Source organism: Vigna unguiculata, chromosome 8 (assembly GCF_004118075.2).
Source record: "Vigna unguiculata cultivar IT97K-499-35 chromosome 8, ASM411807v1, whole genome shotgun sequence".
NCBI classification, from domain to species: domain Eukaryota; kingdom Viridiplantae; phylum Streptophyta; class Magnoliopsida; order Fabales; family Fabaceae; genus Vigna; species Vigna unguiculata.
The window spans coordinates 1,166,868-1,194,402 of NC_040286.1; the positions used below are offsets into that span (position 1 = coordinate 1,166,868).

Here is a 27,535-nt window from a genome sequence, read left to right on the forward strand (position 1 = left end):
TGTCTGTGAATAGGGACTATCACTGTATTTATATAAGTGGAAAGAAAACTTAAACTTTTAGGTAAATCTAAATTCTAATCTTATGATAATTATCACATTTAATTATTAATGTAAGAATTAAACATCCGAAATTAATTAATGCTATTTGTATAAAATTTCAATGATTGATATATGTTCAATTTTATAATTTTTAATACATTTAAAATAGACGTGGATCTAAAGTTTATTTGTGATGGCATAAAAATTTATTAAATAATAAAATATATAATTCACAATAAAAATACAAACTAATTAACGTATGCACACACAACAAATATAAATAATCAAAAATAAATAATTAAATATTATATCTTAAGGTGCTATTATATATATATATATATATATATATATATATATATATATATATATATATATATATATATAACGATAATATTATTTTTTTTTAAATAAAATTATATTGGTATAAGTTTTACATAGTATTAATAAGTTTTTGTCAACCTAGTTATTAAATTAAAATTTAATATTATCATGATTATTAATATCAGTGAAACGGAACAACAATAAAATAATTCTTAAATAATTTATATTTTAAAAATGATGTTATATCGTTAGATATTTTAGATTAATACAGATTTATGTAAAAAAATTCTAAAGACTATTTAATAATATAACATTTGATGGAAATTCAATAGGTGTAATTTGATTGAAATATATTTTATTTGGTAAAGAAATTAAAACTGCTTGTCTGCCATAAAAATATCAAACCTATAGTAGGAATTTAATTTAATTCTCGTGATTTCATTTTTATTTTATTAAAAGTTTAAGAAAGGTGGATAATTATTTAAAACTAATAAAAATATAAGTATAACTATAATCTTAATTCATAATTCATTTTATTTACCCAACGGTAACCTTATACAATTCCTTAATAAAAGTAAATAAAATTATTCTTCATTATACTGATATTCATTATTTATTATTTTAAATATTAATTAAATATTTTTTTACAGAAAATAAAAATCACAAGTCAAGAAAATATGATATCGAGTATCAATTAAAAGAATACATGTTTTTCTTAATATTAAATATAAAAAATAAATTATAAGGGTATATATAAAATAAAAATATCAATAATAAAATTAATATAAAATAATTGTATAAAAAATAAAAAAGATAGAATGTATGTTTTATAAATAAGTTATAAAATTAAATGAAAAAAATTCATATAATTTTTTGGACTATTTAATAACTTGAAAATATTTTAAAATTTTAAAGGTTAAATCATGTCTTTCTGGTCATTTTTTGTTGGAAATATTAATTTGGTATTTTTATAAGTGTCTTAATTTGGTATATTTTGAAAATTTTAATCCAAACATGTCTTTTTTGTTAGTATTATACTAACAACATTAAAAATGTATTACGTGTCAATTAATAATTTTTTGTTTTTTTAATTTAAGAAAAAAATTAAAAATTTGTCACGTGTCAAGTTGATGTGGTGATGACAGTGTGATGTGACAATGACAGTGTTAGATGTCATTATCATGCTAGGTGTCATTGTACTTGTCTTACTTTGATTTTGGTTTTTTTTTTTTGTTTCAATCTAGTAACAAATTTTATAAAAATTCAATAATTTTTGACACCTAGTGTGTTGTGACACGTAACATTATTATTATCACGTGGCACGACGATAACTAAACAAATGACATTTTTTTTAACATTAAAAAATTAAAATTAAAATAAATCACAAATTAATACGTCACACCTCTTTAAACTTTGTTAATACATCACTGACAAATAAAACTTAATTACATCGAATTTCTCAAAATAAAAATCAAATTAATATTTAAAAAAATGGAAATTAAAAGTATAATTCAACGCAATTTAAAATAAAAATAGATATGTACATATACATTTTTATTTTTATATGCAATTTTAAAAACAAAATATTATCCATAATTATACACATCTCTAACCGAGATAAAATTTTCACTTAAAATCAAACTTGTTCTAGACGACACCTACATCATCCGGTTCATTTATTACTTTTAATTATAAATGAGATATTAAAGTAGCTTATTGTACTTATAAGATACATCTTAATTTTTACTTATTATCGGTAATTTATCCTATTTAAAGAAAAATACAAAATAAAATATATGAAAAAAAGAACAATTTGTTTAAGTATTATAATGTGATAAAGGTAAACCGTGTTGGAAACAATTTATACTAAATTTCATATTTTTTTTTATATTTTAATTTTTTTTAAATTGGTATGTGAAAAAAAGTTACACATTGTTTATAATTAATTATTCAAATCAATAAAATTCATATTTAAAAATAATTATTTCTCAATTTTAATCTATACTTAAATTTTATTAAATTACCATAAAAAATATTTTATTCTTGTATTATATTATCTAATTATGGTCTGATACATCCAATAAATTTTACATCGTTTAGGAATCGAAGTCAAACGAAATTTAAATATTTTTACTTCTCTCCATCTTTTGAGGTGTCTTTTAAAAACAAAATTGTGATGAAGTTCAAATTTGGGTTGGCCGGAAACATTAGGTGCTTATTAATTAAATTAATTATAATTTATTTTTCTCATTTCAAATGGCCTTACTTTTCATGCATTCTCTCACCATTTGAATGCCATAAGGCTCCTAAGATATAATTGAATTGACTGTTTGTGATGGAATATATATTATTGAGTAAATAAAAAGAAATTATACAAAAGAAAAAATGTTAGTGATTAAAGTTTATGGAATTATAGAGAAGAGAAACTGAGATGTCAATGTGAGAGTGTGTTGTGGGGTCTGAAAGTGTATCATTTTGATGCTGAAATGATGATGGAACACAAAAGCATCATAATTTTTTATGTCCATACATGCAACATTGTTGCCCCGTGAATTCTATGAAATCGACTTTCGGACAAAATTTAAGGTCCGATGCTTCGGATGGAATCATGCTCCCAAAGTGACATGCTTCAGGCTCGCTTTTAAAATTAATCTTTTTATAATTATTTTTAAATTAAACATATTTTTAGTCTTTTAATTTTTCTTTTCATAAAAATTGAAATGAGTCTTTTTGTTTTGAATTAATTTAGTTATATATATAAAATATTTGACATCATTTTTACTTTTTATATATATATATATATATATATATATATAATTGTTTATCTCAAATTCGATCTAGATTAAAAGATTAAATTGACTAAGTTTAATTTTTAATAAAAATTAAAGGAAAAAACATATTTAGCTTTTATTTTATTTATAAACTTCACTTTTTTAACTATTTGTCTATTTTCACTGACTAGTTTTTATTTATAAATTGAATTTCAGTGAATCTGAAAATAAATTCCATCCAACATTTCCAACTGGCTTTAATGGCACCAAGAAATTACCTGTCTACCACTTTAAAATTTGCAAACTTTTGTTGAAATGCTTTTAATGGTAAGCCAATCAAAGTAACACTTACATGTTGAAATTTTCTTAAAATAAATTTTAAATCAATTATAAATAAGATAAATTTATAATATATAATAAATTTTATTTTATTTTACTAATTAATTTTATAAAATTGAGTTAAATTTAAATTTATTTCTTAAGAGTATTTCAATCATCAAACATATATTTTAATAAATTTATTATTATTAGACATAATATCAAATTATTCATTAATATATAATCTCACACGTAAAATTATATACCGTAATATAAAAAAACTTGATTGATGAAATTTTTAAGAATATAATCTATTTAAAATTATACATAAAAATTAATAAGATAAAATTGGAATTCCAAAAAAAGTTGTGAGAATAAAATGTATGTTAAACCTATTTAGTAATATGTTGATTAAGGATAAAGTGATAAAAGTGATAAAAGAGTTAATTAAGGACTATTTTGTGGATTAAGTCTTGTCCTTTAATGAAATAAGAGGAGGAATCAGAACCTCTCAACAATATTTGAATACTCTTAAGTTACAATAAAGTTAAATGTTTGCAATTTCAACTACATTGTTTAATCGATCAATTATGTTTCAGATTTAGTTTTTGATCATGGACGTTTTTGGTGGGTTTCGTCTTAAATTCATGAACTTTTGCCAAAAAAAAATAAGATATTTTGATAATATTTCGTTGCCAATGCAGATAATACAACTTTTTTTTACTACAATTTTTTAAATATTAAAAATATTATAATGTTTGAAAATCTTCGCTTGATAATTTAAACGTACGAAGTAATCAATTCTTACTATCTTGAATTTTAAAACATTTGTCAGAATATTATTGATTAAGTTTAATTAAATTTTGAATTATTTTATATTTTTTTTTGTATTTTTAATTAAATTGTTTTATTTATTAATCATTAAAAAAATATTTCTGAATGATGTATTTCTACCACTTAATTTTTTTTATTAATTAAATAATATGATTATTATTTTATTTTATTCTTTGTTTTATTGTGAAAATTTATGATTGATATAAAATCATAATGAAGCAATAAAATAGATGATAAAATAAGATAACCTGCTATTCAATTAATAAAAAATAACTAAAATGTTGAAATTTAATTGAAAATACAAAAAATTTGAATAATCGATCCATAAATTCCTTTTAATTGAAATTCAATTTAAAAATACACAAATTTATAATAAACTTAAAATTTAACTAAATCTATTATTAAAATCTTGGAATTCAATTTAAACATAATTCTTTGGTGGTTAAAACTTTCAAATTAGTGATTATACTAATTCACAATCCAATTATAATTTTATTTACAAAATTATTTTAAAAATTAATTATTTTTATTTTATATATTAATATCTAAATTAGTTATTACAGTAATCAATTTTTTTTAAACTGATTTTTATTTAATAATTTTATTATAGTGTTAATTTTAATTTATAAATAAAATTAAATAATAAGCTTTTTTATTAGAATAAGTTATTATTTGTTTTTTTTAGTATACAGAATAAAATAAAATTGAAGGTAAACAGTTTCATTTTATCAATAAATGCACTACCTTTATTAGGAAAGATTAATTAATTGAAAGAAAACTAAAAATAAAATATTAATATTACAAACTTAAGAATAACAACGTTTGAAAAAATAAATAAAAAATCAAACTTAATATCCTGTGAGAGACGGTCAACATATTAGCATGAAACCAAATAGTCATCTCCAACCCAAACCATCCTTTTTCTAACAGTCAACGTCAACTTACTGATGGCTCACGTGATCAACAAGGTATGTTTTTTTTTCTTCTGTCAATTAATTTGAATAACAATTTTAATAGTAAGAAAGTTGTTTTTTCTTTTTGTTTTAAAAATTATAACATACATGGTGTTTTTTTTTTAGGTTATTTATTTATCTAGGATAAACTGATTAAAGATTAAAAGGAATTTTCATTCAGCTATTAAGAGTATGCTGAAAGTTATTAGTATTTTGGATGAAATTATACCTATAGAGAAGACCTGAAATCACTTATAACATCAAACTTTAAGTTCAAAGGTGTTTGTTTTTTAGGTTTTATAGGTAAATATTTGATTTTTATATTTGTTTTTTATTCAATTACTTAATATAAAAAGTAATGTGATTTCTTGTGTTAAATTGATCATGTCATGTATTAAAGTCTAGGTTTATCATGTGTTAAAATCTGTTTTTTTTTTTTACTTTATAATGACTTTTATTTTGTCTAATGATAACTTTTAAGTTGATTTTAATACATGATGTAGTAGATCTCAGCACCTGACAAAATACATTTTAACATGTAACTAATTATATTTTGACATGAAATTCTTTATTCAAAATTTGAAACTCAATTAAGTCTTTTTTTAAACAATAAAAACTCAATTGTGTAAAAAATAAAAATACAGAGACTATAACAAATTAAAGACCTAAATACATGAACCAAAACACTAATTATTTTTTTTTCTCATATCACAGTTAACTTTATCATTTATATTTATCGTAAAACTTTCAACTTTTATTTGAATTTTTACCTTGTATGTATAACTTGATGTTACTTGAAACATTTAGTGATAAGACTCAGTAAATTTTGTTTCTCATAAATCATTCAACTTTATCCTTTTGATATCATTCAACTCTATCCTTTTCATTAATAGTTGAATTTCTAACACAATTAGGTCGGTGTGTACAAAAATATTGTGATATGATGAAAGAAAAGATTTTTTTTTTTTGTATTCATATAGAATAAGAAATTGAAAATAAGTACGAATGTGTTTAGAACGAAATATACACATAAAGAAGGCAGAGTTATAATGTAACAATGGTACCAATAAAGGTTCAAAAGATACGAGTAACAATGTAACATCTATGAAGGAAAAACAACTTTTAAGGTATGAAAAGCAAATATGTTATGTTAACCGAAAGTGAAAGGTAAATAAACTGATAATTTATTAACAAAAGATTAAAAACTGAAGAATCCTGAGTTTGAAAAGCAAAACGATTGTGACGATGATGTTCCATTACAAAGATACTCTAATGTTAAGAAAAGAGAGTAAAAGGTTACTGTAATGTCCAACTGAAATCTTGAAAAGTTGATGGGAAGGTAAAGCTCACCAGCAATTCCTTGGGCTCTGTTCATGTGCAGAGTGCACAAAATTGTTCTATAAAAAGGTTCCAACAAACATCACACATTCCATTCGCAAGTCAACGTATCCAACTCTATTCATTTTTCATCAGAGTTTCAACGTTTTATCTTAGTTTTTTGGGTGAGAAAAAGAGAAAGGTAGAAGATAATGGGTTCAGTTTCTGAAACCGTTTGCGTCACCGGAGCTTCTGGTTTCATCGGGTCATGGCTCGTTATGAGACTCATCGAGCGTGGCTACACCGTTCGAGCCACCGTTCGTGACCCAGGCATGTTAATTCTTTTGCCTCTCTAAACACAGTTTTTGGACTTAAATATATAATTTGTGAAGATTAAATTTTGATACAGTGTCACCACCACCTTTTGTTCTTGTTAATTAGTATATATGCATGTGCAGGGAACATGAAGAAGGTGAAGCATTTGGTGGAGCTGCCAGGTGCAAAGACCAAGCTCTCTCTGTGGAAGGCTGATCTAGGTGATGAGGGAAGCTTTGATGAAGCCATTAAAGGATGCACCGGAGTTTTTCATGTCGCAACTCCAATGGACTTTGAGTCTAAGGACCCTGAGGTATATATAGTTTGCGAATTATAGTCAAATATAAAAGTAGGAAAATTATATTTAACGATATTTTTTCCTCCCATCATTTCCTTTTTGATGTGGTTTAGTGTGGATCATTGATTTTTTTAAAGAAAAGGATAGTGATACATAATGACCTACATTAAGCCACATCAAAAAGTAAAATATGAGAGTCAAAAGATAGGAATCATAGTATTATTGTCCATAAAAATATGTTATTTCTAACGATAGAATTAAAATCAGATAAAATATATGATATCTTTATCAACCATTAGGACTACTGTAAAGGTTTTTCTTTTTTTATATTGGTGCAGAATGAAGTGATAAAACCTACGGTAAACGGAGTTCTAGACATCATGAAAGCTTGCATGAAGGCAAAGACAGTGAAAAGGCTTGTGTTTACATCTTCAGCAGGAACCCTTAATGTGATTGAGCACCAAAAGCCCGTTTTTGATGAAACTTGTTGGAGTGACGTTGAGTTCTGTAGGAGAGTAAAGATGACCGGTTGGGTAAGTCATTTTTCTTTTCAACAAATACGAATCCTAAACCCTAAAACCTAAAATCCTGGATGCTAGACCTTAAACTTGATATGAACCATTACAATTGAAATTTTCATATTTGAACACAAAACACCATGCTTTGTACAGATGTATTTCGTTTCTAAAACACTGGCTGAGAAAGAAGCATGGAAATTTGCCAAAGAGCATGGCATGGACTTCATCACTATCATTCCACCTCTTGTTGTTGGTCCCTTTCTGATGCCAACAATGTCACCTAGCCTAATCACTGCTCTTTCTCTCATCACAGGTTTATATATATTGTTCTTACTTTTTCGCATTCTTACGTAAACAAGAAGAGTATATATATAGTTCAAAACTGGAGAATTTCATGAGTGGTGCTGCAAAATTTGCAGGAAATGAGAGCCATTATTCGATCATAAAGCAAGGTCAATTCGTGCACTTGGATGATCTATGTCTTGCTCACATATTTCTGTTTGAACAACCAAAAGTTGAAGGGAGGTACATATGCAGTGCATGTGACACCACTATTCATCACATTGCCAAACTAATCAATGAAAAATACCCTGAATACAACATCCCCACCAAGTAAGTTTCTTAATTAACAACGCAGAAAATGATTTTTTAACAATTAAACTTTGACGACTTTTTCTGTAACATCTTCTCATCTCTCTTTATTCCAAACCACTTAAAAGATACAATATTAAGTTGTATGAGAAAGTTGTCAAAATTTAGTTGTTAAAATATCATTATCCTAAAATTAACTGTAAAATTAATTTAATATTATACACATTTTAGGTTCAAGAATATTCCAAATGAACTCGAGGTTGTGAGATTTTCTTCGAAGAAGATCGAAGACCTAGGATTCCAGTTTAAGTACAGCTTAGAGGACATGTACTGTGGAGCAATTGATACATGCAGAGACAAAGGGCTTCTTCCTAAACCTGCAGAAACTCCACTCAGTAGTACTATCATTCAGAATGCAGAAACTTCAATGAATGGCGTCATTCAGAACTAAACACACCCTTTCATTTCTTTTTGCATGAATGTTTCTTGGTCAATTAGTTTCAATCTCAGCTTTTTTATTAAGTTAGAAATGTGACTATATTGTAACATGAATCTTCTAATAAAGTCTCATGACTTTGCATGTTTGAGGCTCATCTATATGTAAAACTACGGTTTTAACATGTACTTTTGTTGATTCAAGTGATTATGGTCACATAGTTGTTCACTCATGCAAGTTCACGTCTATCATTTGAATAAAATAGAACTGTTTCTATATATATCGAATAAATTATTTTTGTATCGCTTATTATTTAATGTATATTTGAGTAAATAAACTTATATTTTGTCTTTATTTGTATATTATACCGTTGGAAATCATGAGACATTTATATCGCATGACTTCAACTTATTGTATTATTGCTTTGATTTTCTTTTAATTATCAAGTCTTCTTATGTTTTAAGTTTAATAATGAAAATACACTACCTTACCTGTTAAATTGATAGAATGAGTCCTTGCTACTTCAACACTTGAAGAGTATGCCACAAGTATTATTACGGTTTTGATTTTTCAGTCAGGCGAACAGATAATGAGAACTCTTAAAAAAAATTTAGAGAAATCTAAATAAATTATTTATAAAAAGATTTTGTGTTTTAAAATAATGAAAGTCGTTTATAAAAAAACTATTTATATTAAAATCTTTTAATGTTAAAATAATCGAGTTTCAATATTTTTAAATCATTATCACTTCTAAAATGTCATTTTCTTGGTCTTTACAGATTTGAAAAGTGTACAATTATAGAAATGAAGGGAAAAAGATAGAAAAGTGAGGTTATTTTGATTAAGAAAAAGAGAATAAAAAGTGAGGAGAAAGTTTGTGAATAATTTGATTAATTAGTGTAATACATAAAAAAAATATTTAAATTATAATGAAAATATAAAATTACAATTTTACTTTTTTTATTGAATCTAAATTAAAATAAAATATGATTAGTTACTTGATAAACCATGACTCTTGTTTTGATTAGACTACAAACGTTTTCAAATTAACGATCATATGCTAACCATCACAATTCTTAAATTTTGTTAAACCACAAATATATTTTTCGAATGTATGACATATGTTTGCAAATTAATACACTAATAAAAAAATGATGAATTATTAATGAAATTTTAATAAAGAAAAAGTTTTTTGCTAAAAAATAATTTATTGACAAATATTTTTTTCGATAATGCTTTTGTTGGTAAATTAAAATTTGTGTTATCTGTTAGCAGACAGGTAAAATTCATCAGTGATTTATAATGTTTGTTATCGACATGTATTTTTGTAGATAAATTCCATCAGTAACATGCGCTTCAAAGTTTTTGCTTTGAATTTTGATATTGTCGTGATGAAATTATCAAGAAAATTTCTTGGTAATTGAATTTTATTTAAAATTCGTCAACAATAGATATTTTTTTAATTTCATTAGTATATTTGTTGATAATTGAATTTTTAAAAAAGTCATTCATAAATTAGTCGATAATTCAAGTTTTTGAAATTATTTGCTAAATCCATTGATAAAATGGACATTAATTTTTTTGTGAAATTTGACAAAATATGTTATAAATTAATTAAAGATGAGCGAAAATAAGATGAGAGATAAAAGGAGAAAGAGGAGGAGAAGATGATGGTAGCGGTGGAGATGACCGCAAAGGCGACGATGACAATAATAAAGATGAAGGTTGACGACAATGATAGAGGAAGAGTAAGAGTAGGAGGAGGAAGCGAATGTTGATGTTGTAACATTGTAATTTATCAATTATTTTGTTTTATATGACTTTATTTATTATATCTATATATTATATAGTTTTTGGTATTAATTATTTAAATAAAATACGTGTAAATAGTTTTTTTTTGTGGAGGTAGTAGTTTTTCTTATTTTTTCAAATACTATTAAAGATAAAAATAATTGTGTACATAAAATAAAAGAATTTTAATTGTATATCATTATAGATAAATTTGCTACAAATTGAAATTTAATCAGTCACAGCAAGTCTTTTATTTGTCAATAAACTCCTAATATGCCAATTAACCCTTGCGTACATAACTAAAGTAATGATATTTTTCGTATATAATTCTCAATAAGAAAAACCAAAATACAACATATAAAGACTTAAGTTGTCATAGATATCGTTTACAAAACTGCTTGATTAATTCCTAACACAACAAAAGATTCAGTTGAGACATACTACAAGAAAATATGATTTTGACAGAGGTTTGTATTTATATTATCCAAGATTAAAATCTCTGCTAAGTTATTTATTCAAGATTTCGACTTTTCTCGTTAAACCATCCTTGGAGAATGTGTTCGTCGGAATTTTTACGAACTTCAGGACACACCAATCAATAGTTGATTCATATTCTCTTGCATTTAACGGAGGTTTAGGTTTTTAAGACCTCTATTTAAGTTTTGTAAGTTTAAAACTCTGGTTAAGTACCTTGAGTTTTGAAACTTCAGTAAAATATCATGAGTTTCACAACTTTCCTAAATCACCTCTGTAAAGTACCATAAATTTTTTTATTGTTAATATTATTTTTCTTACTCATTTATCATTTATGCATTCATATATTTTTTCAATTACAATTATTTACATTTATTGTATTTGTTTATCTATATTTAGTTATACAAAAATAGATATAACACTTATCTAATACACAAGCTAAATATAGATAACTAAATTTATATCAAAGTATAAAAAATATACACATTAAAATTCATTTTTAAGTACAATACTAATTGAGAAAAACTAGCAAAAATTGTTATAAAGCACGAAAGTTTTAGAATTAGTTGGTACACTCTAAAACCTACAATATAAATATGTATCATAATTAGTAATATAGACTCTGAAAAAAAAATTATGTAATCTTGTATTTGATAGCTAAAAATGAATTTACAAAAGAAATAGAAATTAAGCTCATAAGTCTTATTAAAAAGGAAGCATGAAAAAACTCATAAATTACAAATGATGAGCATCATTTATGCTATCATAATTTATAAAGTACTATAAAAGAGTGGGTATGAAATTTACATCTGTAGCAGTAGCATTATGAACTGCTATACTTTTTAGAAAAAAAAATGTACATGAATACAAATATACAAATGTAGATCTTCCTTACAATTCGGAAAGTCTCACGTTGTCAACACTCTAACTAACTTTATATATGACTGGCTGCTCATCACGTGGGAAGTTAAAACAAAAACGAACGTACCAAACAAAACCATATTAATTTACAAACATCTTATCCGACCATCTTAATCGGAAATGATTTTTTTATTAGTATTTAACAACTTTCTCTTTTGATCTAAGTTGTCATTTTTAATCAAAGTCCAAAAATCGGAAACGTTTTCTATCTTAGTTTTTTTGGGTGTTTTTGGGTGAGAAAAAGAGAAAGGTAGAAGATAATGGGTTCAGTTTCTGAAACCGTTTGCGTCACCGGAGCTTCTGGTTTCATCGGGTCATGGCTCGTTATGAGACTCATCGAGCGTGGCTACACCGTTCGAGCCACCGTTCGTGACCCAGGCATGTTAATTCTTTTGCCTCTCTAAACACAGTTTTTGGACTTAAATATATAATTTGTGAAGATTAAATTTTGATACAGTGTCACCACCACCTTTTGTTCTTGTTAATTAGTATATATGCATGTGCAGGGAACATGAAGAAGGTGAAGCATTTGGTGGAGCTGCCAGGTGCAAAGACCAAGCTCTCTCTGTGGAAGGCTGATCTAGGTGATGAGGGAAGCTTTGATGAAGCCATTAAAGGATGCACCGGAGTTTTTCATGTCGCAACTCCAATGGACTTTGAGTCTAAGGATCCTGAGGTATATATATACTATTGACGTGGTTTGCAACTTATAGAAATGTTAAAATGGGTTAGGCTAACCAATCTGCCAAGAAAAGGACGGGTTGGCGGGCTGGATTGAAATTTCCAACTTGTTAAGCTTGCTGGCCCACTAGCTCATCCTAAGATAAGATGAGTTGCAACATCCAACCCGTTTATTGGTGACGGGTCAGTCCAGCCCGATCCAGTCTGTTTTTGACGAACCACAGGCAGGCCGGGCCAAAACAAACCGAATTGGTCTATTTTGCCACCCTTAATGACTTATCGTCAAATATAAAAAAAAAATTGATATCTCTATTAATAGAATTAAAATCAGAAGATATATGATATCTTTATCAACTATCACAACAATCTATATAAAGGTTTTTTCTTTTATATATTGGTGCAGAATGAAATGATAAAACCTACGGTAAACGGAGTTCTAGACATCATGAAAGCTTGCATGAAGGCAAAGACAGTGAGAAGGCTTGTGTTTACATCTTCAGCAGGAACACTTAATGTGATTGAGCACCAAAAGCCCATTTTTGATGAAACTTGTTGGAGTGACGTTGAGTTTTGTAGGAGAGTAAAGATGACCGGTTGGGTCAGTGATTTTTCTTTTCACTTTATATGAACCTTAAATCCTAAATCATAAACCCTAAACCCTAAACCCTAAATCTTAAACTTGATATGAACCATTACGATTGAAATTTTCATATTTGAACACAAAACACCATGCTTTGTGCAGATGTATTTCGTTTCTAAAACACTAGCTGAGAAAGAAGCATGGAAATTCGCGAAAAAGCATGGCATGGACTTCATCACTATCATTCCACCTCTTGTTGTTGGTCCCTTTCTGATGCCAACAATGCCACCTAGCCTAATCACTGCTCTTTCTCTCATCACAGGTTTATATATATTGTTCTTACTTTTCCACATTCTTACGTAAACAAGAAGAGTATATATATAGTTCAAAACTGGAAAATTTCATGAGTGGTGCTGCAAAATTTGCAGGAAATGAGAGCCATTATTCGATCATAAAGCAAGGTCAATTCGTGCACTTGGATGATCTATGTCTTGCTCACATATTTCTGTTTGAACAACCAAAAGTTGAAGGGAGGTACATATGCAGTGCATGTGACACCACTATTCATCACATTGCCAAACTAATCAATGAAAAATACCCTGAATACAACATCCCCACCAAGTAAGTTTCTCAATTAACAACGCAAAAAATAATTTTTTAACAATTAAACTTTGACGACTTTTTCTTACAACTTGAGGTAACATCTTTTCATCTCTCTGTGTTCCAAACCACTTAAAAGATACAATATTAAGTTGTAAGAAAAAGTTATCAAAATTTAGTTATTAAAATATCATTATCCTAAAATTAACTGTAAAATTGATTTAATATTATACACATTTTAGGTTCAAGAATATTCCAAATGAACTCGAGGTTGTGAGATTTTCTTCGAAGAAGATCGAAGGCTTGGGATTCCAGTTTAAGTATAGCTTAGAGGACATGTACTGTGGAGCAATTGATACATGCAGAGACAAAGGGCTTCTTCCTAAACCTGCAAAAAATCCACTCAGTAGTACTATCATTCAGAATGCAAAAACTTCAATGAATGGCATCGTTCAGAACTAAACACATGCTTTCATTTCTTGTTGCATGAATGTTTCTTGGTTAATTATTTTCAATCTCGGTTTTTTTATTAAGTTAGAAATGTGACTATATTGTAACATGAATCTTCTAATAAAGTCTCATGACTTTGCATGTTTGAGGCTCATCTATATGTAAAACTACGGTTTTTAGTGCTCAACATGTACTTTTGTTGATTCAAGTGATTATGGTCACATAGTTGTTCACTCATGCAAGTTCACGTCTATCATTTGAATAAAAAAGAATTGTTTCTATATATCTCGAATAGATTATTCTTGTATCACTTATTATTTAACTTATATTTGAATAAATAAACTTATATTTTGTCTTTATTTGTATATTATACCATTGGAAATCATGAGACATTTATATAGCATGACTTCAACTTATTGCATTATTGCTTTGATTTTCTTTTAATTAACAGGTCTTCTTATGTTTTAAGTTTTAAAGATCAAAATACACTACCTTAGCTGTTAAATTGATCGAATGAGTCCTTATTACTTCAACACTTGTTATTACTTCAACACTTGGAGAGTACACCGCGAGTATTATTACGGTCTTGATTTTTCAATCAAACAAACAGATAATGAGATAATATGATTTTGACAGAGGTTTGTTTTTATATTATCCAGAATTAAAATCTACGCTAAGTTATTTATCCAAGGTTTCGACTTCCCTTACTAAACCATCCTTAGAGAATGTGTTCGTCGGGATTTTTACGAATCCCAAGACATCTCAATCAATAGTTGATTCTTATTCTCTTGTATTTAACGAAGGTTTAGGTTTTAAAACCTCTATTTAAGTTTTATGAGTTTAAAACTATCATTAACTACCTTTAGTTTTGAAACTTCTGTAAAATATCATAAGTTTCACAACTTTCATAAATTACCTCTATAAAGTACCATTGATTCTTAAATTATTAATATATTGTTTTTACTCATTTATCATTTGTGCATTTATATATACTTTTTCAACCACAATTATTTATATTTATTGTATTTATTTATCTATATTTAGTTATACAAAAATAGATATAACACTCATCCAATAAACAAGCTAAATATAGATAATTAAATTTATACCAAAGTATAACAAAAAATAATTTACAAAAGAAATAGAGATTAGGCTCATAAATCATAAACAGAAACAAGCACGAACAAGCTCATAAATTACAAATGATTAATGATGAGCATCATTTATGCTATCATAATTTATAAAGTTCTATAAAAGAGTGGGCATGAAATTTACATCTTACCACAAAACGAGCCACCTCTGTAGCATTATGAACTGCTATATACTTTCTAGAGTAATTTCAATGAGAAACAAAATGACAACCTTGTCTGATTACATAGAGAGAAAAGAAAGAGAGAGAAAAAATGTACATAAATACAAGGAGAATGATATTTTGACTATTAAATTTTGACAACTTTTTAAAATGAGGTGTCATCTTCTAAGTAATTTTGAAATATTGAATATGAGAAAATAAAAAAATAAAAAACCACTTAGAAAATATCACCTAAAATTATAAGAGAAAATTATCAAAATTTAATAATAAAAAATTATTTTCCAGAATACAAATATACAAATGTAGATCCTCCTTAGAATTCGGAAAGTCTCACGTGGTCAACACCCTAACTAACTTTATATATGACTGGCTGCTCATCACGTGGGAAGTCAAAACAAAAACGAACGTACCAAATCCCAAATGTACCAAACAAAACCATATTTATTTACAAACATCTTATCCGACCATCTAAATCTTTGTATATCTAAATTGGAAAATGATTTTTTCTTACTATTATTTGAAAATTTTCTTTTATAATTTTAGGTTTTATTTTTTATTTTTTTTATTTTTCATTCTTAATATTCCAAAACTATTTAAAAAATAACATCTTATTTTATAAAAAAAATTGTTAAAATTTAATAGTCAAAATATCATTATCTCATCTAAATTTTGCAAGTCTAATTCCAACTCAAATTCAGACAGCTACCTCACTCCACTTTCCCCAGTTGCTTCTATAAAACCGTATTTCATTTTCAACCTAAGCCTGACACTTAGGAACAAAGAAAGAGAAAAAAAAAATGAGTTCAAGGTCTGAATCCGTTTGCGTTACCGGAGCTTCTGGTTTCATCGGATCATGGCTTGTGATGAGGCTAATGGAACGTGGCTACACGGTTCGAGCCACCGTACGCGACCCAGGTGAATTCTTACTTCACTTTTTATTTATTTATTTAATTCTTATAGTGTCTTTTATGAGATCTAACTTGGAATAGTAGTAAATAAGATCTTAAATTTGAACAACTAAAAAAGATTTATACTAAAAATAACTTAAATTTATTGACGAATACTTGGTCTCAATACACAATTATATAAAAAAGAAGTTTGGAACAAGGTTTTTTCAACATTATACCATAAAAAAGTACTGTTATTATACAATCGTGTAGAATAGTTACATGAGTTTCAGCGCGTGAGGAAGAAACGAACAAGAAGGAGATATTTTTGTTTGTTTTACACTGAATTAGTACAACCCTCGAACAAAAAAGTCAAAAACAGAATCTATGTTTAATTCAATATACTTTGTTTTTATATTTCGATGAGAGAAATAAGAAAAATTAATTTTTAACAAATTTTTGACAATATACACATGACACGTGACGACACTTAATAAATAAATAAAAGTTTGATGTGACTTAAAAATAAATAAAAAAGAAGTTTTGATGTGTTTTGAAAAATAAATTTAATGAAACTTTGTCAAAAACAACTGTCTAAGGTATTATAATCCGACAAACAATGAGATATCTTAATTAATGGAAGTGAATTGTGACAAAACATGACAGATTCAACCAAAATCTTAATCACACAGTAAATTTAAGACTGTTTTTCCTTGTTGATATGTTACTGAACTTGTTGTGAAACTCTCTCTTGAAAAGAGAACACACTTGAAAGTGGATATTACATATGCAAAGGTGTTTTATGTTAATTATTATTACATGCACGTGCATGTATACCCTGCAGCAAACATGAAGAAGGTGAAGCATTTGGTAGAACTTCCTGGTGCAAACACAAAACTGACTCTGTGGAAAGCTGACCTTAGTGAAGAAGGAAGCTTTGACGAAGCCATTAAAGGGTGCACTGGAGTTTTCCACGTTGCAACCCCCATGGACTTTGAATCCAAGGACCCAGAGGTATATACTGTTACCATAGTTGTGAAAATGTTGAATTAAGATGTTGTAACATGGTTAGAAAAATTGAGTGGAAATGCAGAATGAAGTGATAAAGCCTACAATAAAGGGGTTACTTGATATCATGAAAGCATGCGTGAAGGCCAAAAGTGTGCGAAGGATTGTCTTCACATCTTCAGCTGGAACTGTTGATGTTGCTGAGAAGCCAAAGCCTGTTTATGATGAGAACTGTTGGAGTGATGTTGAGTTCTGCAGAAGGGTCAAAATGACTGGTTGGGTTAGTTCTTTGTACCTGTGTTACATGTTTTTTTTTTTGTTCATATATACACCACCAAAAAGAATGATTCTATTCCACACCATGTTTCTTTTTGTAGATGTATTTTGTTTCAAAGACCTTGGCAGAGAAAGAAGCTTGGAAATTTGCCAGAGAGCATAACATAGACTTTGTCTCGGTCATTCCACCTCTTGTTGTTGGTCCCTTTCTTATGCCAACAATGCCACCAAGCCTAATCACCGCTCTTTCCCTCATCACAGGTAATTAAATATGTTTCCCCCTCCAGCGGAAGGATCATATTACACTTATCTGAGCCAGTTTTAACTATCGACTCTGATACCACTTGTTAGGTATATATAGAGGAGATTTTACTGGAGAAATATAACGATTTTATCCTTATGTAGTGCTTTACTTTCTCATTTTTAATTAATATGAGACTTATACTCACACTTGAATTTCTAAATGTTCTTTATCTATGCTCTTATGCAGGAAATGAGGGGCATTACCATATCATAAAACAAGGCCAGTTCGTGCACTTAGATGACCTTTGTCTTGCTCATATATTTTTGTTTGAGAATCCAAAAGCAGAAGGGAGGTACATATGTTGTTCAGACGAGGCAACCATTCATGACATTGCAAAACTGCTAAACCAAAAATACCCTCACTATAATATCCCCACAAAGTAAGAATTTGCAATTTTTCTCATTTCATCAGTTAATTGCATGCAGAGAATGTTATAGTAGTACTAATTGTGCTAATTCTGATGCAGGTTCAAGGATATTCCAGATGAATTGGATATTATTAGATTTTCTTCTAAGAAAATCACAGACATGGGCTTCAAATTTGAGTACAGCTTAGAGGATATGTTCACAGGAGCTGTTGAGACCTGCAGAGAAAAAGGGCTTCTTCCTGAACCTGCTCAAACTCCAGTTAATGGCTCTGTGCACAAATAATTATGCTTTCATCTCTGTGTTGTTCGGAATAAATTTGTATGTTCAAGATTCTATCTTTCAACATAATTTTAATAAAGTTCTTTGCTTAACTATTGTACTTAAATTGTTCTACTGAAAAGTTAATTTAATAAGGTCATGATACTTAATAAGTAATCATCTTGTAAAATCTTAATTTTAATTCTGCTTCATAAGCCGAGAAACATGTTGAAAAGTATGTATTCAAACCTTTTTACAAGTTTAAGCATCAACACTTTGATGCTTAAACAATACAACAGAAGAGATTATACACCAATCCAACGAGAATGACTCGATTAAAAACTATACCATTCCTCAACAAGCATACGTACAAAACGTATTCGCATTTTTTTTATCATGTTATTTAATTTTTAACAAGTTAAAATCTAATTTTATTATGTTAAGTAATATATATGAATTGTACTTTTTTTTTGTTTTATGTCTTTGCTTATTATATCTATAAAATTATATATTTTTTGGTATTAATTATTTAAATAAAACATGTGTAAATAGTTACTTTTGTGGAGGTAGTAGTTTCTTTTCAAATATTATTAAAGTTAACAAAAAAATAGTATGCATAAAAGGAAAGAATTTTAATTGCATATTATTATAGATAAATTTGCTATAAATTGAAATGTAATTGGTCACAACGACTTTTTTATTTGTCAATAAACTCCTAATATGCCAATTAACCCTTACATACATAACTAAATTGATTGATGACATTTTTCAATATATAAAAGTTATTCTCAATAGCAAAAACCAAAATACAACAACATAATATAAAGACTTATGATTGGAAATGAAATAATCAATTTCACATCTTATACAAAAATGTGTATTAATTATAACTCTTAAAAATATCTCTTAGAATGTCTTTATCAACTACCAATAAACAAACAATTTTTTCTTTGATTCATTAGATATACTTCTTTTTCAAGATTTAATTTCATTTACTTGTTTTCATAAGTAAACAAGCAATATAACCAACTTCCTCAATTTATAATATGTTACCTACTTTTCAACACATCATAATTGCTTATATAAATTACCTTTTATATCGGTTTATAACATTAACTTTTTTATAACCATTTATTTCCTCCAAACATAGTAATTTAGTCCATCCAACACTTTTATAATCAGCTCTCCCGAGAATTTTTCTGTCGAATGAAACGAAACTGATGGATCAATTTGAGTAGACATGTTCTGTGACTTGTAATAAAATCCAGAATAGTTTCTAGCATGTTTATACTATCAAAACATTTTTCAAATGTGATATATGAAAATGGAGTTCAGACTGATTCAGCCAATACTGTTACTTTCCTAATCAGCTAGCTATCTTCTGGATAAATTATTCTATAATTAACTATAAAGGCCTGTAATATGTGGAACTAATAAATAAAAATAGTACAGTAGATGTTGAGCTATACAATAAAGTTCCACTTGCAGACCCAGCACTAACCACTGTTTATCGTTCTTCCATGTTAAATCTGTTCCAAGCTTCCTGGGGACAATTTAGCAGAAATTCAGAAACATGCATACATACATAGATTTAAATCCTGGTGTCTTAGCTCAACCAAGGAAACACGAGAAAAATATATTTTGTGAGATCAATTTATTACAATTGATATGATAAAAAGAAATGTCTGATGTGATTAATGTTGTCACGGGTTTATTATTATGACGGTAGCTAAGTTATGTTACAGTATAAAATTAGATTTTGCACATGAATATGATAGTATATTTTTTATAGAACATAAATTAAAATAGTACTTTTACTTCAACAAAATTTATTTTACATTACATGGAAACGGTATCATATATTAAATGTTATTTCCAAACACAGGTCTCATGTTAGTAAAAGTACCATGGAAAAGATTCAAAATCCCAATCCCAACTACATATATTATGTTTAAATCAAAAAGGTGCAAGGGAACCCTATTTAGAACCTAGAAATGTATATTAAGATTGTAGGTTGAAACCATGGTATCAGCAGAATTGTTAAGAACTAAAAAGAACAAATGAAGGCCAAACCTTTAGAAGATCAAAAACCTTCTCGCAGATGTACTTTTGTTGAATGCTTGCTCCCCGCTGCTGCAGCTTGTCAGGATGCACAAAAAGAGTAGCTTTACGATAAGCTTTCTTTACTGCAGGGGTGGTTACTACATCTGTCAAAGGAATCGGTTGCCAACCACTGTCGGGGCCAAGAATCTGCATAACACAAATTTGATAACAAGTAAACGAAAATTTCCTCCAGGTCTTAAAACAACTGAGTGCTTTCAAAAACGATATATTTTTATGTCTTTATTTTCCCTAGTTTAAAGTGATTATAGTTGAGTATAGGAAAAAAAAATATCAATGAGAAGTTCTTATCTATCTAGCATGGCATGACAGTCTCAAAATATGCACTGAGCTTAAACAAAGTTAGGATGTTTACACATACATATTGTAATGTAGAAAGCAATGCCCTCAAGTTTCCTGTTTTTCCACTTGACCACCTTTTAACATCAGCATCGAGAACCTCTGCTACCCTCTGCAAAAATAAGATTTTGTTAGACAAAATGTGAAACATGTGAATCGCAAAACTTGATAGAAAATTACATTTCTCTCTTCTTGCTCCTTCTGCACAAGCCGGTCACGCATATTCTTTTCTGCAAGAGCATGTGCCTGCATCCAAAACAAAGAATGAACAAACAATTTGACAACTTAATTTGTACAAGAGATATTTGGCAAAACCAGGAACCATACCACGCGTTCCCCTATTCTCTGATGCCTCTCAAACCTAGCCTTACATCTCTGAGCAGAATCGCCATTAGCTCCATCCAATACATCAGTAGAATCACGAACTTCAGGAAAATACAATTTGAACAGAATCAATAAAAATTTAAAAAGAAAGCACAGAAATAAAGAATATATGACACAAGATAAAAGATAGGGTCAACTACAGCGCAATCAGAACATGTTAACATTACATACCACCATGGCTGAAAGATTTTGAATGGAAGTTTTGCTTCATTGCATTATCACGGGAAGCCGTAAAGCCGGCAACAGGTTTGTCAGACTTATTTCTTGCATCAGAGGCAGCTCTCTCAGAAAGCGCCCTTTCTAGGGCCCGTGCCCGTGCCTCTGCAGTTGCTCTCTCTACAGCAGCACGCTCAACTTTAAGTTTTGCCTCCATAGCAGCCTTCTCAGCTGGGGTCTTCTCATTTCCCTGACTATTGGTTTTTCCTAGCCTTTCTCGTCCATCAGAAATGTTTTTCTGACGTGCTTCTGCAGCAGCTCTCTCTAGAGCCGCCCTTTCTCTGGCATCAGCAAAGGCCCTTTCACGTGCTTCACGAATTGCTCTTTCTACAGCTAATTTCTCCCTTTCTCTTTCTCTTTCCCTCTCTTTTGCTGCATCGAGTTTTTTGAGGTGTTCCTTTTCCTGCTCTTCCTTATGCAAGTTGTCATTTGCTCCCTTCTCTTCCATTGCGGATGCTTGATTACTCTCCCTTATATTGCTGTGACTTGATTCAACCTTCTCTACTTCTTTGAAGAGACTTGATTTCCAGTCAGATGTACTAGGTATCTGGGATTCATCTATAATGTCTTCATTTTTGTACAAATTTTCCCCATTAGAGGAGTTAGATCTGTTCTCATCCAAATCTTCATTTAATGCATCTCTAGTCTCCTTTGCATCCTTGCAGATTTCAACAGACTTGCGAGTTGTGTCTTCAACAGGCATGTCCAGATTACAGTAATTTTCTGACTCTTCCCAGCACTGATCTATGCTTTGCCTAGCCTTTATGTCAGTGTCACCAGTATTTGTAGCAGCACCTTCGGAAGTCTCTCTTTCAAATATATTTTGTATTTGATTGTCTGCTTTGTTTAGTTCAAGGGCAACTTGAGTGAAGGAAGAAGTCTCATCTGTATGTTTATCACGGAAATCACTTGTCTCCTGAATGGGGTCTGTTTCTTCATATCCCTCTTGTTGAAATGAAGCACTACTTGCTTCCGATACACCATCTAGCACATCATATGAATGAGCCTCTAGATTTACTTCCAAAGTTTCCTCATTTGCAGTGATTATATCAGTTGCCTGAGTTTTGTTCAACTTCTCAGTTTCATCTGGCTCAAAGCTTGAACTGGTTTCTGTGGTGTTGCTAGTTTTATCTGCTTTTACCTCCTCGCAACAAGGATCAGATAGAGTCACTCCAATAACTTCAGCGGGCTCCTTGTTATCCATCCTTTCCCTCGTATTTCCATCCATCAGTTGAGTGGCTCCTTCAAATCCACTCTCACTTGCTCGGGCATCTAGAACCTTGTCATTTCCATCCAATTTATTTTTCTTAGTATGAATATGGTCCACGATGTCCTCCAGTATTTCCTCCTGCACATAGATACTGCCAAAGGTATTACCAGTGGCTTCTCTCTGCCAGGAATGTTCAGTGTTTTGACTGATATCCAGAAAACCAGAATCATTTATTTTCTTTCTTTCCTCTAAACACCCAAAGCTCTCTGTGGCTTCCTCCATACTGGTCAAATTTATGGCATGTTGACTGCACACACTCTCATTGTCAAGTGGCTCCAGAATCTCTGCCAATTCACATTCTTCCAGCTCACTGAACACATCAACTTTATTCTCACTTCCTTTTAGCTCTTCAGTAATATTCTTCTCAGCCTCTCGCGGTTCCTGAACAGCTCTAAAATTTATTTTGCATTCTTCCAGCTCAAAGGACCCTTCAGATTTGTTGCCATCTTCTGGATCACCAGCAACTTTTTTCCCATTACCTTCTATTAACCCTTGCCCACCGACATTGTTTGCATAGTCTTCCGGTTCATAAGAAGATTTAACCCTATTCTCAACTTCCCCATTTTCATTAACCTTCAGATCATTGTCCATTAGTCCATTTTCAAATCCCTCCTGAATCAGTTTTGTCTCATCTACTACCTTTTGACTCCTATGTTTAGTTTCCTGGACAAGTTCTACATATGCACTTGCTTCATGGTCTGGATGAGCCCTCTCTTCATTATTCTCCAGCCCCCAATATTCTCTAACAATTTCTATTTTTTCATCAGATTCTTCAGGTTTTTCAAGGGTATTCCTATCTGTTTTATTTAAGTACTGCTGTTTCTTGTTATTTTCTGCCTCTTTCAGCTCAAGTATTTTTCCCTTATGATTTGGTTCTTTTCGTTCAACCTCTCTCTCATGTTTTGCTCGATCTGATTTCATCTTCTTCTGTGTTTCGCGTACAACTTCTTCAGCACCACAGGTTTCTTTTGTCCCCAGATCTGGCCTCGCTTTCTCTATTCTCATTGTTGACCTCCCTACCTCAGAAGAAACATTTAGAGAAGTATCCTTTTCTCTTAATGTTAGCTTTGCATCAAGTTTCGTTGTTCTATGAGTGACTTTAGCCTCTCTTTTCCCATCAGCTTTCAATTCAATATTAGACTTACGTTTCACACGATCAGGAAAACCTTCTTTCTTTCTTCTCATCAATTCTTTTGCAACCTTCATTCTTGCTTGAGCTTCTTCCATTGCCTTTCTTAAAGCAGCTACAGAAGCAGCTACCTCTGAATTATAGTCTAGCATGTCATCTGAGTATGGTGGCGAATCAGCACCAGCAACACCTTCGGATGAACTACTTTTAGATGCCTGGAATTTGATTGGCGTTGATTTCAGAGCATCTCCTTTTTGTTTATTTAAGTTAGATTCTGTAGTCTCTGATCGAGGAACTTTGACATTATTTGTTCCATCACTGATCTCACATGCATCAAAAAACAGATCAGTAGAACCAGATCTATTTTTAACTTTTACTCCATTGTTGGAAGACTGTTTCTTAGAATTATCAGGTGAAGCACAAGTATACGAATTAGTAGAATGTGCAGCTTCTTTTATTCCCTCGTCGACATGGCTACCAGAATAAGTATCTTGTGCTACTGGTATAGACTTATTAGCTTTGTTTATCTTCATTGGCTTGACTTCTTCGATTAATCGAGTGTAAGCAGGGACAGCCTGGAGTTGAGCTATATGTGTCGTCCCACCTGTTCCATTTTCACTTCCTTGGTTAACTTTATGATAAGACATATTGACCCTTTTGGCATCATGGGATGACCATGATTTCACTGGAATTTCCATCGAACAAGTAGTAAGCTCTGGCTGGAAAGATCGGTTTTCTCCTTTGATCTTACTCCTACAGAATAATAAATGTCAGGAAAACCATCAATGTTAACATCGCCGTCCTAAGCAGCCTCTGAGAACTTGGTTAGTTACCAATGCTACATAATAGATTTGCACAATATAGCAATTTTTCCAAAGATCTCCATCCTTCCACAAATACTAATTTATGAATTTGATTAATATTCACATCCAACGCCCCTTGTTGGGAATTTTTCTAAATATCATATAAATCTGCACTAAATGTGGTACAATACAAGCATAAATTCACATTTAACGAGTACAAAACCGTGTTAGTAAGATCGTGATGCCATACGCTAGATTCCCTTTGCAACTAAAAACTCGTTCGTATATTTCAAGTAGTTGTATTTGCAAAGTTGTCTAGATTCCGATTCCAAATTTTAAAATAATAAATCTACCATAAACCTTAACCTATAAGTTCTCCTCCACTGGTGAAGTAGAATAAAAGGAATGCCAAAAGGGCTCAACCAGTTCCGCGAAACACTATATTCTTATTGATTCGTTTTTTTTTTAAGTGACTAAAAAGTAAGGTATTATTACCTTTGTTGCCCACTTACTTGCTCGAGAGCGCAACAAATAATTAAATAAATAAAAATAGCAAAAGAAAATGCAGTTTCTCATCTCACAGAAAGAACTCACATGACCCACAGAGGGGTCAAAATGGAAAGGACGCAGAACAGAAGCAAAGCCAGGTTCAAAAAACAAATATTCTCGAATCGAATCTGGATTCCAAGCAAGATACCAACACGCAAGCACATTCACTATTCCAAGTCACATTAAGTTAAAACCCTAACAAAAAAAAAAAAAGCAAGCAAACTCACCGTGTAGCGAAGCTATCTTTCTCCACAGCAGGCTCAGCCACTATCTCCTCGAAAGGAACGGCAGCGTCTAGGCTCCCAAAGCCACCGAAGACCATCGAGTAATCGACCCTCGAGCGCCCAACGTCGTCGATCTTCTTCTTGCTCTCGTTGAGTTCCGGAAGTTCGAGAATAGGAATAGAGGAACCGAGCGAAGCTCCGGCGGCACCGAAAATCTCGCGGTAATCCTCGAATTGAGAGGAGAAAGTCGGAGCTCGGAGCTTGATTGGAGCGGCGAAAACGCCGTCGTACGCGGATCTTCCGGAGACGCCGTAGCCGTTAGAGAGCTTCTTCGTGAGAGTCGCGGCGGCAGTTCCGAACTCCATGCCGGAGACCTCGACAGCGAAGTTCTTCTCCTTACTCTTCTGGTTTGCGTTGCTTCTCTGACTTTGCAAAACTGGTTCAGCAAGAGTCAGAGACACCAAGAAGAAGAAAAAATTGTGAGAGAAAAATAAGAAAGAGTGAGAAGAGTTTTTATTCCAACGGAATGAGAGGGAAAAAAAATCGCGGTGTAACCGTCGAAAAAAACACGATCAACGTGTGGGGCACGCACTTGCAACCGGCATTTTCGGTCTCTAACTGGTAGCTGTTCTCCTCTGACTCTGGGCGGTGTGATTGGGAGGTCCACCGGGAACTGGAGGAGCAGGTAAATGTCATAAATATTTTCCGGAAACAAGGGTATGTCTCCTGTGTTGTCGTTTTGCTGTGGAATAGTTCAGAGTCCAGTCAGTACTATATAACGTCACTAAGGGATAGTTTCGGAACTTCCAAAAAAAAAAGTGAGGTAAGGCATCTTAATTTGTGAGTTACGAGCTAAACATTTTTTTTTTTAATTTATTGTAAAAAAAATATGTTTTATTTTATGAATATTATATAAAAGTTATTTTTAGTAACTGTTAAGTGAAGGTTACGTCTGAACATGTTTCGAAATTTTATTTATTACATGAAAAATATTAGTAAAAAAATTGTATATTAAATAAGATTATTCGAACCCATTAAAAATAAAACAATTTTTTATAACAATTTTAAAAAATAGAATTTGATCCTTAATTTTTGACCTAACATAATATAAAAAGTAAGACTTATATAAAAGTAAAAAAGAGAATTGTCTTGAATATATTAATATCCCAGTAAAAATTATAAATTTGTATTAAAATAAATGTGACACAATGCAATTAGCGTAAATTAAATTATTATATTATAGAGTGCTACTTTTTATTTTGTTTTTAAACTTTTTTTATCATAATAAAAATTATCATCTTGAAAAATGTATTTTTAGTTATTTAATTATATTTATTTGAGAATTCGTATTTTTACTTTAAAATAATCAATCATATAAGAATTTTTTCGAAAAACTGAGTGGGTCACATAAAATTCTTCAATAATAAATTTTTTCAGATTCTTTTTTCTAAATCAAGGAAATTAGAAAGCCTTAGGAATCTCTACCAAAGAAATATTTAATGCAAGATTTCTACAACACCTTCTTAATATTTCCTTATTTAATTATTAGCAAAAATAAATAATTTTAAGAAGATATAAATTTATATGACTGAGTTTCTTAAATTTTATTTCGTACCATCATTAAACAAGAAAATCAAATAAAACTAAATATTAAATTTATGAACGAATTAACTCTCCTTTAACACTTAAAGGGTAGTTTGGTGATTTTACAAAAGAGGTTTTTGGATTGTTGAAGGAGATTTTATAGATGAGTTGGTATGGTTTTTTGCGCTGCTTGCTGAATACAGCTGTCTGTTACTTAGTCCTTTCATTATTCATTGCTAATGGACACAAACACGGACATCTTCTTCTTTTTATTTTATTTTTTTCAGACAAAATT

At 29.9% G+C, this 27,535-nt stretch overlaps 4 protein-coding genes across 4 annotated transcripts; 3 read left to right on the forward strand and 1 right to left on the reverse strand.

The window, feature by feature from the left end:
• Window positions 1-6,673: 6,673 nt before the first annotated feature.
• LOC114193234 (dihydroflavonol 4-reductase) lies at window positions 6,674-14,450 on the forward strand. Its single transcript, XM_028082956.1, has 7 exons — window positions 6,674-6,762; window positions 12,155-12,275; window positions 12,404-12,573; window positions 12,982-13,176; window positions 13,321-13,480; window positions 13,587-13,779; window positions 14,001-14,450. Exons 2-7 carry the CDS (start codon window positions 12,158-12,160, stop codon window positions 14,218-14,220), a joined length of 1,056 nt encoding a protein of 351 aa, XP_027938757.1. The 5' UTR covers window positions 6,674-6,762; window positions 12,155-12,157; the 3' UTR covers window positions 14,221-14,450.
• On the forward strand, window positions 6,681-8,939 carry LOC114193233 (dihydroflavonol 4-reductase-like). Its single transcript, XM_028082955.1, has 6 exons — window positions 6,681-6,883; window positions 7,012-7,181; window positions 7,505-7,699; window positions 7,838-7,997; window positions 8,104-8,296; window positions 8,507-8,939. The coding sequence occupies exons 1-6, from the start codon at window positions 6,766-6,768 to the stop codon at window positions 8,724-8,726; spliced, it is 1,056 nt and encodes a 351-aa protein (XP_027938756.1). The 5' UTR covers window positions 6,681-6,765; the 3' UTR covers window positions 8,727-8,939.
• Window positions 14,451-16,240: 1,790 nt separating the features above from the next.
• Window positions 16,241-18,742, forward strand: LOC114193708 (dihydroflavonol 4-reductase-like). The gene is made up of 6 exons (XM_028083607.1): window positions 16,241-16,435; window positions 17,252-17,421; window positions 17,501-17,695; window positions 17,793-17,952; window positions 18,182-18,374; window positions 18,462-18,742. Exons 1-6 carry the CDS (start codon window positions 16,318-16,320, stop codon window positions 18,643-18,645), a joined length of 1,020 nt encoding a protein of 339 aa, XP_027939408.1. The 5' UTR covers window positions 16,241-16,317; the 3' UTR covers window positions 18,646-18,742.
• A 1,137-nt stretch (window positions 18,743-19,879) lies between these two features.
• On the reverse strand, window positions 19,880-26,475 carry LOC114193149 (auxilin-like protein 1). Its single transcript, XM_028082854.1, has 8 exons — window positions 26,249-26,475; window positions 25,660-26,092; window positions 21,637-24,833; window positions 21,409-21,506; window positions 21,262-21,327; window positions 21,104-21,193; window positions 20,695-20,871; window positions 19,880-20,164 (listed from the first exon to the last, which is right to left on the reverse strand). Exons 1-8 carry the CDS (start codon window positions 26,259-26,261, stop codon window positions 20,129-20,131), a joined length of 4,110 nt encoding a protein of 1,369 aa, XP_027938655.1. The 5' UTR covers window positions 26,262-26,475; the 3' UTR covers window positions 19,880-20,128.
• Between the last annotated feature and the right edge of the window lie 1,060 nt (window positions 26,476-27,535).